At 37.4% G+C, this 15973-nt stretch overlaps 1 protein-coding gene across 1 annotated transcript in view; it reads right to left on the reverse strand.

Annotated features, from left to right (window-relative positions):
- Nucleotides 1-15973, reverse strand: part of LOC144662783 (vascular endothelial growth factor receptor 1-like) — a 74361-nt gene that overhangs the window by 44049 nt on the left and 14339 nt on the right. The window contains exon 3 of the mRNA XM_078523701.1: nt 12230-12484. Coding sequence (XP_078379827.1) covers nt 12230-12484 — 255 coding nt within the window. The remainder of the gene's footprint in view (nt 1-12229; nt 12485-15973) is intronic.

Raw genomic sequence — 15973 nt, forward strand, 5'->3', positions numbered from 1 at the left:
ATCCAGGCTTTCCCTGCTGCAGTGTAACATTCACTGGCCTCTCCGGTCATACTATTGAATCATATGTCTGAATTTATCAAAACCGGGTCAAAGAAAAGTGACGTCAGTATTCTTGAACAAGTACGTTACTACGCGAGTTGGCTTAAAACGCCACAAGAAAGGAAAAAAAAAAAACAAAAACAAATACAGCGCTGCAAGGTGATGAAGAGAGAGGAGAAGAGAAAAAAAGACTGACATTCCCTTTAGTTTTTATATCATCGAGTTTCGAGATAGTTTCTGGCGAGAAAAAAAACGCGTTTACAGCGATTTCGCTTAAAACGGTGAAAATTTCCTTGACCTGGTTTTGATAAATTCAGACATATGATTCTATAGTATGACCGGAAAGGCCAAGAATGAGCTTCTCGAGTTACAATCAATCATTGTCTATGCATCTAGTGCGAAATCCAGGCTTTCCCTGCTGCAGTGTAACATTCACTGGCCTCTCCGGTCATACTATTGAATCATATGTCTGAATTTATCAAAACCGGGTCAAAGAAAAGTGACGTCAGTATTCTTTCACCGTTTTAAGCGAAATCGCTGTAAACGCGTTTTTTTTTCTCGCCAGAAACTATCTCGAAACTCGATGATATAAAAACTAAAGGGAATGTCAGTCTTTTTTTCTCTTCTCCTCTCTCTTCATCACCTTGCAGCGCTGTATTTGTTTTTGTTTTTTTTTTTTCCTTTCTTGTGGCGTTTTAAGCCAACTCGCGTAGTAACGTACTTGTTCAAGAATACTGACGTCACTTTTCTTTGACCCGGTTTTGATAAATTCAGACATATGATTCAATAGTATGACCGGAGAGGCCAGTGAATGTTACACTGCAGCAGGGAAAGCCTGGATTTCGCACTAGATGCATAGACAATGATTGATTGTAACTCGAGAAGCTCATTCTTGGCCTTTCCGGTCATACTATAGAATCATATGTCTGAATTTATCAAAACCAGGTCAAGGAAATTTTCACCGTTTTAAGCGAAATCGCTGTAAACGCGTTTTTTTTTCTCGCCAGAAACTATCTCGAAACTCGATGATATAAAAACTAAAGGGAATGTCAGTCTTTTTTTCTCTTCTCCTCTCTCTTCATCACCTTGCAGCGCTGTATTTCTTTTTTTTTTTTTCCTTTCTTGTGGCGTTTTAAGCCAACTCGCGTAGTAACGTACTTGTTCAAGAATACTGACGTCACTTTTCTTTGACCCGGTTTTGATAAATTCAGACATATGATTCAATAGTATGACCGGAGAGGCCAGTGAATGTTACACTGCAGCAGGGAAAGCCTGGATTTCGCACTAGATGCATAGAAAATGATTGATTGTAACTCGAGAAGCTCATTCTTGGCCTTTCCGGTCATACTATAGAATCAATTGATTCAATAGTATGACCGGAGAGGCCAGTGAATGTTACACTGCAGCAGGGAAAGCCTGGATTTCGCACTAGATGCATAGAAAATGATTGATTGTAACTCGAGAAGCTCATTCTTGGCCTTTCCGGTCATACTATAGAATCATATGTCTGAATTTATCAAAACCAGGTCAAGGAAATTTTCACCGTTTTAAGCGAAATCGCTGTAAACGCGTTTTTTTTCTCGCCAGAAACTATCTCCAAACTCGATGATATAAAAACTAAAGGGAATGTCATATATATATATATATATATATATATATATATATATATATATATATATATATATATATATATATATATATATATATATTAGTTGATTTGCAGAACTGATGTCAGAGTGCTCAATAGAAAACTAGAGCATAAATATTAAAAGACGGTCTGATCAACTGAAGATACGACTTGGCATTTTATTACTAACTAGTTTCGTACCGCACAACATGTACGGCACTCATCAGATAAAATTGCCTAATGTAAAGATTACAACGCTACGCTGGTATATATAAGGACGCCGGATGAATGAAAAAGCATTAAATTACAACGGTAGAATACTAAAAAAAGTCGAAAATAACAAGGTATAAAATTACAACGGTTTCTGTTATGAAACAATAAAAGCTTAAAATATGCGTGACACTGCGAGTTTACCAATCTTAAACAAACAGTTACGTGACAGCTTTTGAATTTTTAAGGAGGAACTTGTTTGCGTGTCTACAAGAGGTTATCAGTTCATTTCGTTTATTGAGAGAAGCGAGGTCGGATCTGCAGATTATGAAATACTTCTCCCACAGGCACAAGTTGCAGCGATTAGAAGCTGGGTTGTATGGAGCAGCTTGCTTCAGAATCTTGCTTCAGCTTGCTTCAAAATCACTTGGAAGATTCTGAAGCAAGCTGCTCCATACAACCCAGCTTCTAATCGCTGCAACTTGTGCCTGTGGGAGAAGTATTTCATAATCTGCAGATCCGACCTCGCTTCTCTCAATAAACGAAATGAACTGATAACCTCTTGTAGACACGCAAACAAGTTCCTCCTTAAAAATTCAAAAGCTGTCACGTAACTGTTTGTTTAAGATTGGTAAACTCGCAGTGTCACGCATATTTTAAGCTTTTATTGTTTCATAACAGAAACCGTTGTAATTTTATACCTTGTTATTTTCGACTTTTTTTAGTATTCTACCGTTGTAATTTAATGCTTTTTCATTCATCCGGCGTCCTTATATATACCAGCGTAGCGTTGTAATCTTTACATTAGGCAATTTTATCTGATGAGTGCCGTACATGTTGTGCGGTACGAAACTAGTTAGTAATAAAATGCCAAGTCGTATCTTCAGTTGATCAGACCGTCTTTTAATTTATATATATATATATATATATATATATATATATATATATATATATATATATATATACCGGGAGGGCACATTGTATACATTTGTATGTATACATTTGTATATATATATATATATATATATATATATATATATATATATATATATATATATATATATATATATATATATATAACCGGGAGGGCACATTGTATACATTTGTATACATTTGTATATATATATATATATATATATATATATATATATATATATATATATATATATATATATATATATATATATATATATATATATATATATATATATATATACAAATGTATACAAATGTATACAATGTGCCCTCCCGGTTATTACCATAATATATATATATATAAATTATTTAAAAAGGTTCCAGGCTTCAATAGTATTCCATCGATTTATTGCAACAGCTCTGTTTCGTATGGTCAAAAGATGACCACACTCTTCAGGCAATTTTTTCAAATGACCGTTAATTTGAATGCTGGCGGTTAAATACAAAATACAAAATATGGTTGCTAGGTAGCAGTTGTGTAGATTACGTTACTTTAAAGTTCTTGAGGACAAATCTATTTCTATGGGGGAATGAACTCGCTAATTCGTTGCGCTTGTTTAAGCTACAAAGATCTTTTTTACAGATAATAATAAACTTTTCGTGGAGACATAGATTACATTTCTTGCTAATATTATTGTATGGCTGACACTTTCTTAGCACTTTCCATTTAATTTGATAGGCTTTTTTCGCGTCTTTAAGAGTCCAGATGTGTTTTGATAGTTCAGTTTCATTTTTTTTGTTGGTGTGTCGAAAGGATGCGTTGTGGTTTCTGTAGCGGTCTTTAAAGTTTGTTGCTAGTCCTACGTATGATTCCGTGGAAGATTCGCTTGTCACTGTTGCTTGATAGACTACATTGGTTTGGAGACATTGACCTTCCAGAGGGCACTCATTCTTTCTCCTGCAGTTGCATCCATCACGTGGCTGTTGAGTTGGCGCTGGCGTGACATTTGAGAGAATGCTTTTGTTGTGCGATGCGATAGTGGATTTCATGTTTGGCATGCATGAGTAGCTGAGCTTGATCGTGTGTCTGTTGAAAATCTTGTGTAGCGGGTGGACCTTGGGGAAGCATTTGTCAACAACACAAAGAAACTTTCTTCCAAGGTTGGTTTTAAAGTAACGTAATCTACATAACTGCTACCTAGCAACCATATTTTGTATATTTTGTATTTTGTATTTAACCGCCAGCATTCAAATTAACGGTCATTCGAAAAAATTGTGTGGTCATCTTTTGACCATACGAAACAGAGCTGTTGCAATAAATCGATGGAATACTATTGAAGCCTGGAACCTTTTTAAATAATTTAGTACCGCTCCTAAAAAGTTGAGCGCTCTCCGAAAATCGTTCCACACAAGAAATTTGAAGTTATATATATATATATGATGTTGGATTCCATGTAAGCAAATTCCACAAGAGCGGCAAATTTCAAATCCAATACATCGGTGTACTCATAGAAGAAAGCATGGAAATGAACAACAAACATGACTTAGAAGATGATCATGTGTCCCTGAATATTAAAATCTTTGTGGCCTGCTTCATAAACGGCTGGGCAAGACTGTGCCTCTATAAAGCCCTCAACCTCTTCAAGAACAGGTGGTCTAGTTGACCACTAACAGCATGGTGTTCCCTTTCGTTTATTTTGTTTACTTGTTCTTATTTTGTCGGCTTCCTGTGAGTAGTTTTTAGCCAGGTGGAGTTTCACATTAAGGTGGCCCCGGGTATTTATTGCTCTGACAGGTCCCTTTTTATTGACTATTTTGCTTGTTTACAAGCTTAATAGAAAGATATAGTGGTTAAGCTTGCAACTGTCTCTTACCGAATTCCACACAGAGTTGTTAACTATCAAGGGACTAGGCTTTTGTACATTATGCTAGCATTTTTTCGAGCATTTTAGTGAGGCAAAAGCATTGAGCATTAATCGAGCATTTTAGTGGCATTTTCCAGGAAAATTGATTTTTTCCCGAGAAAATAGAAAAGAAATAATTTTTTTAGAGAAAATGAAGGCTAAAACTAAAAATAACTTTCCAGAGATAGTAAGCTACTTTTAGTAGAATTTGTGATATGCATGAACTGTTTTGAGTGTAAAAGGAATTGTATATGTATTTGAGTAGCTATAGCAAGAGAAATTAGTTAATAAATGATATTAAATATATCTGTTGCAAGATGTGATGTTATCACGGATGACACATTTATCTTTGTCCGGTTTCGCCAAAGGACAAAGATAAAGGAAAGGTTAAAGTTTGTCTTAGAGAGACATTCTGTGTTGTAAAGGTTATGCTTCTTGCATTATTTGATTGAGCGCTTTGTCTCATATTTACCTCGATGATTAGATTTTACTGTTTACCTCCTCCGTTGTTTGTGATACGTTGGCACCACGTGATTCAAATGAACGTTTAAAATCTCATGGCACTTATCGCCATGGTGTACTATCACATTGATTCTCGGAAAGAGCTGATAAATTAAGCTTTAACTGAAGTCTGTCGGTAGCAGACCCAAAACATCCTTCTTTTCTAATAATGCTTCGATGCGCGCCCTTTGTTTCTCCTTTAATTTTAAATCTTCAATATGTGGAACCGGAAACAAATTCAGGGCGGACGCGAACGCTTTCATCACCTTTTTGTTTTTTTCCCGATTAAAAACACGTGGATCAAAGCGACCTATCACATAAAACCGTTGGCCAGGCCAACGGTTGGAAGAGCAAAAACAACAGTGTTTCTACATACAGTTTATTTTTCCTTTGCGCTTCGCGCAAAAAACACCTGTTCTGCAGGCTATTTGAAAGCGAAGTTCATAGCTTCTTTTTATTTAACTAAACCCTGGCCTTAACCAAGTTCTCAGTGTTACGTATTATGTGCAAAGCTTTTCTAATTCCTGACCAAGAGACATCAAAGGCATTTTTCCTTCTGGAGGCTGTAAATTTCCTTTCCATTAGTAAATAGAACTATGCTTGTTTCATTCAAACTCGAGTTCTGTACAATTCGTTTTTCTAGATTTCGATCGACAAATTCAGCATGAACATTTCATGGCAACAGACCTTGCACCATGTGACTCGAAATTCGCGCAGTGATTGGATAATTGTTTTTTTTTTTCATCTGCGGATCATAACATTTCCAAAAGTGGACATTATTCTAGACTGCTCATTGCGCGACAAGGCAAAAGAACGTCTACGAAGGAGGCTAGGGGCTTGAGGCATGATGTACTGCTTTTACCATTTTCGTTTTACTCAGAAATGGCGCTCAGAATTTCGATAGGCTTCTTGTGTTTATTCTGTTTGGGCCCAATTCGCAGAGGTTTTCATTATTTTCTGCTAAGTGTGAAGTCACATTTGCAAGAGCCTTTCTCGTCTGGTGTGAAATAACTTACGGTGAAGCAGTATTGTGATCCATTGTTTGACTGTCAAAAACAATTCAAGAGAAGTTCAAGGGCAGATTTATAGGCCTAAATGTTTTGAATGAAGACTGGTGTCCCTGATCAATGTTAGGTGCTCTTATTAGATTTACAGAACATGTAAAGGGTCTGGTCATGTCCTAAGAAAACTCACAGCGAATTTGAACATTCGCGAGATGGATACGTGCTGATGATTAATTTGTTTTATAAAATAACTCAGATACCACGCGCGCTCTGATTGGTCAAATTGGTCAAAAAACCTATGTACTATTCTTCAGGTAAACTCCCGCTTCCCGACATGGCCGTACTACGCTCGACCACGCATAAGCTGAGGACGAAGAACTAATGTTAGTTTAATCAAAATGTTTTCTTTTGGTCTATATGATGGTTAAAACAGAGGATATGATTCTCGTGAATGATTATTATGAAAATTTACTGAAGGTGGATCATCACATTTATAAATTTTCCCGCTCACTACAGTTGGAGCGAAGGAACTAGAGAAAAAACGAAAGCGCAAGGACAAACATATAAGAAGGAACATGCACAATAAACAGGTCCGCTTTTACCGGACTGGAAAAATATTAAAAACATGGATATCGTTCCATTCAACATTTACTCGGAAACGTAATTTGAAAGGAAGAAAAACTGCATCAAATTGGTCGCGATGAAAGCTCTCTTGAATTATTTTGATACGCTGAGTCCTTGTATGCGTTCGAATTATATTTTTTTGTGTTATGTGCTTTAAGTGCTTTCTGCCAAGTCTGTTATCGGCGAAAACGAAGAAAAACGGACTACATAAATTCATAACAAAGTTCTAAAGCAGAGTTTGTGGAACTAACCTTTATTTTCAATGCCTTCGTCAGTCTGTGAAGTTTGTAAACTTGCAAAGTTTTCGTGCAGTGCCCGGCCACATTTTGCTAGATTTTCACGTCAAAGAACTTTAAAATCGATGAATACATTTTGTACCGTGACAGTTTGCCTTTTTCCTTTCCTTTCTTATGACTTTTACAGCTTTAAGAGAACTTTTAGCGTTTTTGTCGCGTCGATCCCTGGATTTTGTGTGTGGAGCTACAGCTGTGTTTTATTCTTGCAGCCGCTGTGATTGGCTTACCGCGTCATCCGATGAACTTTATGAGAATAGGAGATTTGATCACGAAATATAAAATAGATTCCTATTTTCTTTGACGGACGTTTTATTTCATAAAAGCAATAAACCGCACTTTCTAGAGCTTTACTGGCGTAATAAAACCACTTGGGATGTTAGGAGAACACAAGAAAACCTTGTAAATCACGAGCCGTCAGACAAGTGATTTACAAGCTTTTCGAGTGTTCTCCAAACATCCTGCGTGGTTTTATTGCGCCAGTAAAGCCCTAAAAAGTGCGGTCTATTGCTTAAATGTATGGTGATGTGGTGAGTCACGTTTAAAAAAAATTGTTATGTAATGTTGTTTTACATAATCTGATAAGTGATAAGTGTTGACAGCTTTTTATTGAAAATACCAGCCATCAAACCGCAAGTGTCCCAGGAAGTGTTGACGCATTCTTATTCCCTTTGAGTGACGTATTCATCACCCACAGCAAAACGTATTCCCTTGAGAAATTAAAACATTCCCTTGAGAGTTAACAACGGAATTTTGGTTGCGGGAGTGAATTTAACCCCCTCACTATTCTTACTATTGATATTTTGTTTTTAACAAGTAAAACAGTTGAAAACACATTTATACGATAACCGAAAGAATTCTCGCACGCTGATTGGTCGATGTTACGGTCGATGAGAGTTCAATAACCGAGTTCCTGCGCACGTTGTGATTGGTTGATGCCTGTTGTCTATTAGAGTACAGACGCATAGATGACACCACTGCGTGGTGTGAATCGCGCGCATGATCAGAGTTCATAGTCCAAATCAGTGTTGTCGGCAAAGTTTTTTAAAACTCGCGGAGTGGCCACAACAAAACAAAAATGTCCAGTCTGATTATAAATCTACAGTTGAAAACAATGTGCAAAATATCATAAACCTTTCGAAATATTAAACTGGGCTAAACAAACTTGAAGTAGACAGTAAATGATTCGAGAAATAATCGAAATCTGTATGAAACTTTTTGTCCGATGTTGAACAGTTGGACGACGTCACGGCAAATCCATGAATGGCGGTTGAACGCTTTGTTTAAAATTTACTGATTTACGCAAATTTCCAGATGAAATAAAGGTTAGTTTTTTTGTTGATGTTTTAATTTTCCATTATTCTGTTTATTAAATCGGTTTAGCAATACTTCGTGGTTACGGAAAACTTTATCATGAAACGAAAACAACTTTAGCTCGGCCGGTAGCGGCATTTATTTAGTGGTACTTAGTCTTGTGTTACTGTTTTAAACAAACAGATTCCATTTTGCCGTGGGTCTGTTCAGTTATAGATCACAGAAGACATCAAAATATGGTAAGAACATCAGTTACCCACTCGCCTAGCGGCTCGTGGGCCACTTTTTTGTTCTTACCACATTTTGACGTCATCTGTGATCTATAACTGAACAGACGCACGGCAAAATGGAATCTATTTCTTAAATAGACCACGAAAGTGACGTCAGATCATGCCACGCACACGCGCGGGCTAGAAATGTGTAAGTTTGGTTTCCGTGAATGAAAGTTAAATTTCGTCTTGTTTTGATTGAATCAAGTACGCATTTGTTTTCGGAAATTAGGATTGGACTTCTACTCAGGTGATCTGTCGAAAGAAAATTTACCAAGCTTTTGAATTTTTTTGTCTAACTGAGAAGAATGGTGCTAGCGAACCGGCAGCAGACTCAGTTAACTGTCTACGCTCAGTGAACGAGCGCTAACAAGATCTTCAGAAAGAATAATCTTCTGCAAGCTCGCTTCTAGCGATGGCACACACTCAACGAGAGAATTATAGGTAATTAAAATTGTTATTCTTTGAATTCTTGCTCATCTTCTTTTGTATCGATGTCGTTTTTACGTGTTGGAAATCTTTACGTCCCCCGGCAAAATTTCTTCACGGTCAGGCATCGCTTTTGATAAATAATTGTTAGAGTTTGTTATGGTATAAAACAAATCGACCACATTTTTCCATGGTCTACACTCTTAAGGCTGGTTCTCATATGATCGTCCCGATCGTCTCTGTCGCCTCTGCCGCTTCAAAAAGTTTGCTTGCGATCGGGGCGATTATATGAGAACATTACAGAGACGTCTGCGACGATCGTTTCGATCGCCCGTGTTCTATCCGGGCGATCGGTCGCAGACCGCGGCGATCGAAACGATCATATGAGAACTACTTTCGCAGAGGGAGACGATCGAAACGATCCAAACTGTCCCATGGTGCATCAGTATTACCCAGAACTACTTTTCTGTTTGGCCTTCCTTTTGCTTCTTCACCGTAAAACGGCAATAACGAGAAGATAGGAGGCCACAAGGTTTGCTCTTGCATCGAATGCTGCCATAAGCGATATCAGAGTTTTGAAAAAACATACGTGCGTCGAACGGAATAAAATCGAATATTCATATGCGGGAACAAAGAAAAGATCATGATTTATTATCTTGTTTGTTTAACCCTATTTTGCATAATACCAGACGATCGGGGCGATCATATGAGAACCCCCTGATCGCTTCCAATCGCTTCGATCGTCTCAGAATTTGGAAACGACAGAAGCGAACCGAGACGATCGGGGCGATCATATGAGAACCAGCCTTTATAGACCATAGAAATGACGCCATAAAATGTTCAAAACTTTGCAGTGAAACCACTGGGCTAACGGCTCGGGGTTTCACTTGAGTTTCGAACATTTTCTGACGTCATTTCTATGGTCTATAAGAGTGAAGACCATGGGAAAATGTGGTCAATTTGTTAAATGCATGCGCTTCAAGGGTAACTAGCAAGTGATGTAGGCATAAATTGAAGAAAAGGGGAGGATGTTGAAAACAGTCAACTCTCTCTAAGAGGGACACCTTCAGGAGTGGCCCCAACTGCTGTCTGTCTTAAAGAAGTGTCTGCCTTGTAGAGAAACAAGGTAATGTGAGGCAAGTAATTCTAAGGTAATAAAGCTGAACAGATATGCACAAATGATACATGTCTGTTTTGAGTCTGTTTAAGGTCGTTTACTTTAGCAAAACCTACAAACTGTGACGAAAATAAGACTTGTTGTTTGTTGCAATTGATACTTTGATTCTTCTAAAAAGTTAGACACGTACATGTTGCAAACTGTATTATGTCTTTAAAGTATCCGCGTTCAAGCTTATGTTCACGGCTTCTAGTAGTCTTAAATCTTAGCTGTACGCTTTGCAAACTGGAACAAGACTAAAATAATAAAAAGACCGTATTCGCTTGTTGAAGCAGGTGTTGAGATCTGTCAGTAGAAAATGACATCTTTAGTATCCATACACTTAAACAGGGAAGTAATCTGATAATGCGTTATTGTTTTTGGTGAGTAAGTTTGGTATCCTTAAGGCGCTGACTAACTATCCTTTAATCCAATACAAAGTTTTGAAGTAGTTTCCAATTAAAAAAAACACTTCTCAAGTGTCTGTTGACGATTTCAGTGTTCGTTCATCTTATTCATCAAGTTACTGTAAAATGACTGAAAAAAGCAGGGACCATCACCGGGTGTCTGTCGTATGGGTGTCCATCTAATAGAGGTGTCCGTTAAAAGAGAGTTAACTCTAACTCCGTGTATAAAGCCAAAATGATTGCAGTGTTTCATGCGATTTGCTTTATATTCATGCCCGGGTATTCATTGAACTTTCTTTGCCTGCTTGGCAAAAAGAAGTCAGATGAATAACATAAGGAGTTGTTGTTCTTCAAAATCGTGTCAATCGATCGATAAATCTTTGAACTCAAATTGGTTATCTATTTTTCTTTTCGTTGCATCACTCTCTCACTTTCAGTTTGTGGTATTTGCAGTCCGATTGTTGTACACTTTTGTGCTAGGAAATGTTTTGAGCTTATCTTAACAAATATTGCAGTGATCCCGATGAACTCGTTGCATTTTGGTCACAATGGTTCCACATGGTACTTTTGAAGCTAAAAGCTTTCAACAGGTTCACAAGTTCGGCTGCACATGCCATTTACGCTATCTGCCACCACTACGCCGAAGGCTCAGTAATCAAACCAGGTCAAAACATAAGAAGGTCACAACAGTGGTCAGTAACTTTGTAGTTGTGTTTTGTAAATCCACTCAATCATTTTTGCGAAACAGGAGCTGAGAACATTGCTTTGGAATTTTGAGGCTTTCAGGGTTCCACCAGGTGGTATTTGTTTTGTTTTGGGCAACCCAAAACAACTACGACGGAGAGCTTCGGTTTGGGATTTTGAGGCTCTCAACTAGCCGGTCACCAGTATTTGTATTATCCAGGCCCTACTACTCAGTTCGATTCTGTACCTTTACCATCAATTTTTCTTTTCTTTTTTTTCTTAGCTTTGAAACTTCTTTGCCAATTGACATGCGATGGAGTGCTCTGTTGCATTTAATTCCTTGTTCTTGTAAGTTTTACTGAAAAAACCGCTCTCGGTTTTTCGTCATGTCATAAGTGATACCGTACTCTCTAACATGCTTGGCTCCAGGGGCTGGACACTGTTTGGCTCCAAAACGCTGATTTCAGCAGCAAAAAGGAGCACCGTTTCTGTTAACTAATTTAAAATATAACTTTTCTAGGATTTTTAGTATGTTTGAAACTATAAATTGTGCAAATGAAAAAAAGCCATGAAAATTAAATTTCATTTCAATAGCATTTTCATGGGCATGAATGAATGAACTACTTAATTGCTTAGTAGGGAATAAGAATATTGTTAGGATTTTTCTGGATGTTGACTTTATCTTTTTGCTCAGTGAAATGTATGTTCAGTGCATCACTGGAGACCTGGTCCATTTAAATATTAATTAACCAGTTTTCACATGGATTGTGGAATATGTATGCAGATGAAATCCAGGTGTGGCCAAAAATTCATACCAGGGGGTAACAGTTAGTAAAGTACTCTTTATACTTACAATTCACTACAAGTATCACATGCTTTTCATCATTTCCTGCCTGGTTGCTGGCTCTACAAGTATACTGTCCATCATCTGTTCTGTTTATGCCATTGAATGCCAGAAATGCTGTCTTCTTCCCTGAACTTTTCACTTCACTATTTCTGATCCATTTTACATCTGGGTCTGGTGTCCCTGATGCTGTACAGCTGATATTGACTGAGGATCCCTCAATGTAAGTTGCTTGGACTAATGGCGGACTAACCTGTGGAGCCTCTGCAAAAATATATTTTTAAACATCAATGTTCATTTAGCAATACTCTACAAATTATTTGAAACACATATATGTCACCACTTCTAATAAAAACCCTTACTTTCCTTTGTTGATTTATTTATTAATCAAAACTATAACAAAAGTATCGCACGTGATTGGTTATCAGCAGGCCGATTTGAGCACTAATAGGACAGTGTACGCGTCATGCTTGTAATAGGACACTGTCATAGGACAGTTTACGCCTAATGCCTGTGTAATTGTTGTGCATTTTGTTGAGTTATTTGTTATGTTTTTCATCATTTCGCCGGTAAAGTTTGTTACTTTGTTTCTTGAATTTTATTATAGATTTAATTAATTGGTAACAAGACTTCGTGTCGTCCAATTCTGTCTGTAATCATACTCGTGATTAACAAATCGGACTCCCGCTTCGCGGTCGTCCGATTTTGGTTATCACTCGTATGATTACAGACCGAATTGGACTCCACTCAGTCCTATTACCATCATTAATATATCTAGTTACCATACATGTATACATGTACTTAGTGCTGCAACGGTTCAGTGGTGCATCGGTGAACGCGATATTCTCTGTCACAATATGAATATTGATATTAGAACAAAATTTCAGAGTATCGCGAAACTAAACTGCTTTGAATGATTCCTTATCTTACTAAATTAAATTTGTAAAAATGTTTTCCGTGCTGATAAAGGTGCAAAACCCAAAGTTGGAACCACAGATAACTAGAATTAAATCACTTGTCAGTTGTATGTTATGATGTATCATTCGTGTTGCAGACCAAGTGTTCTAAAGAACAGAAGGAATTAATACAGTGAACAAAAAGGAAACCGGCAAAACAAGGCAAGTCTGCCTTCTTTAAGAAAACTGAGCCCACTAAATATTTTACAGTGGAAAACAGTTGAAAAAGTCCGTGACTTTTCTTTATACAAGGAATAAAGCAGACATTTTAACAGCAACAAAACTTTGTTTATTTCTTTGTTTATTTTTTTTTTCAGTTTGAACTAGGAAACCCTTACGCTTATGTTCTCATATTCTCGGACTATAATCACTTTCCTATTCTTGAAACACGAGAGTGGAATCATTTAAAATTACTTTATGCAAGGAATAAAGCAGGCATTTTAACAGCAACAAAACGTTGTCTAGTTTCTTCTGTGACTAACTCTGACAAGTTAAAACTTGGGAAACATTACGCTCATATACTAATACTCTAAATTACTTTACTGGAACTCGAAATCGTGCGGATAAACAGTATCCGTAAAGCGCGGTTAACGGTGTATAAGAGTTTGTCACTTGGGACACAGAGAAGTGTCCGTTGTCCGTATTAACGGGATAATTTTAAATAAAATATATTAGCTTTCCGTCGGGACAAACGAAACTGTCCGTTATATCGGGGTGTCCGTATTAACCGAGTGTCCGTAGAGTGGGATTCCTCTGCATTTTCAAGGTTTGAATCTTTACATTATTCAAACAGTTAAAAAAAATTGCTAATTTCAATACTGTAGTGGACACTTAAGCTGGGAATTTGCAGTGGCATTTCCAGAGAGTGGCTCTTCATCCACTGTTCCCTGATGAAATTGTAGTTTGGAAGTGTTGGTTTTTGGGGGCGGGGGAACCATAAAACAAGAGAAAAACACTAAATTTCGATTAGCCATTGAGCCAATCAAAGTTATCTATTCAAAACGTTTCATGAGCTGTTCAGCTGTCCGTAATAAAGTGGTAATCTAACAAGCATTCTCATCAGTTTAATTAACCAGCGTGCGTTATGAGAGAACAAAGCACAGAGCTTAACAATCAAATGCTTCCGCCACCTTCTGCCGTTTGAGTGCAGCTTGTAGATAACTTCAGATCTTCTTTTTTTCGCAAACCAGGGAAAAAATTTCAGTTAGAATAGAACAGCTCTACCATAAAATTTATAATGAGTGGTGACTGACGTTTCTATTGAAGGGATTCAGAAGCTCTCAGAAAAAATAGATCCGCAATGCGTACATGTGTGGCTTAAGAGTTTACTAGTAACATGTAATTGAAGTAAAACTCAAGAGAAAGTTAGGCTGTTATGAGTCGATTGTAACATTTGGATTAAAGTGACGACAACATAAAAATTCTGTACGTAGTAAGAAGTAACTGTCTAATTAAGGGAAAGTCTGGAGTGACGATATCTCTCCAGAGATGAACACTTTTCCATATTGAAATTCTCATATACAGTGCCTTTATTGACAATTGCACAAATGGTTACCAAGTCGCTTGGTTTAAATGTTGATTGATGGACTACGGTTCAGCCTCTCTTGTTCCAGTCCCTCATTACCTAGGCTAAAGAGGTAATAGGATAAATTTTATTGTCTGAGCTTTTCTGAGGCATATTAAATCAGTCTGTCATTGCCTATTGTGTAAATTCGCGTCCCAAGAGCTGACGATCCCTCAGTTCTGTGCTAAGAGAAGCAAACAGACCAGAACGACCGTGGGCTCTGAGAAAGAGAGCATATCTGCAAGGAATGGCGGATGAAGTTGCAGGTTTCCATGGTCAAAAGTTTAGTAAAGGAAGCATTTTAATGTTTCTTTCCGAATGAAAAGACATAATAGACACTAGTATGTTATTCTGGGCAGGGAATTTGATTTTGTCTTACTGTCGCTGCAACACAGGCGTCCCAAACTCACGATTGGAGAAATAGATCGAATAAATAATTTATGTAAGCGTATGAATGATTTTTGTTAGCGTATCGAGTGGGATGTGACACTTGAAGTACGCGGTGTTGTGTTACACTCTAGGTCAAAATATTGAAGATCAGATACCAGGATTCATTATGAAATTGTAAAAAGGCGTTTTCTGGTAAAATTTATTTAAAAAATTATTAGCTTTCGCCAGCCAGTCTGCTGTCTTCGACGGATAAAAAACTATGAGATAAAATGGACCTAAATTTGAATATAACAAGTGAATTGCACAAATTAAAAAGGTTAAAAATATGTATAAAAAGAACGTTAAAAATTAATGTTTGTTCAAAAGAATGTTGTATTGTCGCAGCAGAGGGCACGAATTGTTATCAGCCTCAACCGTTTTCGCTGTGTGCTACGATTCTAGCACCTTTCTGATGCTGCTGTTATCCTTGTCAATTATCTTAGCATTGTTGAAGTCAATGACGTGGTCAAAAGTCCAGGCATGTTTCGCTACATTGGAACCTTTAGCACATTGTTTAGTATTTCTTATATGTTCTTTACGTCTTGAACTAAATGATCTCCTTGTCTCGCCAATGTAGTTCCACGGACATGACGCACAGGGAATTTCAAAAATGACACTGCATTGGTCCTCAGCCCGAGGTCGGGCTGATGACTCTCGTGGACGCTTGACTCTTGTTGACAAATAAATCAATAAATAAATAAATTCGATCGTGCTATAGTGTGTCTTGTAAGCCACACAAAAATGAATTTATTAATAAAACACTTTGTTGGCGCAGTGATGTACGATCCGTCACACTATTTTGGC

Source organism: Oculina patagonica, chromosome 8 (assembly GCF_052425735.1).
Source record: "Oculina patagonica isolate OP01 chromosome 8, crgOcupat, whole genome shotgun sequence".
Lineage (NCBI taxonomy): Eukaryota > Metazoa > Cnidaria > Anthozoa > Scleractinia > Oculinidae > Oculina > Oculina patagonica.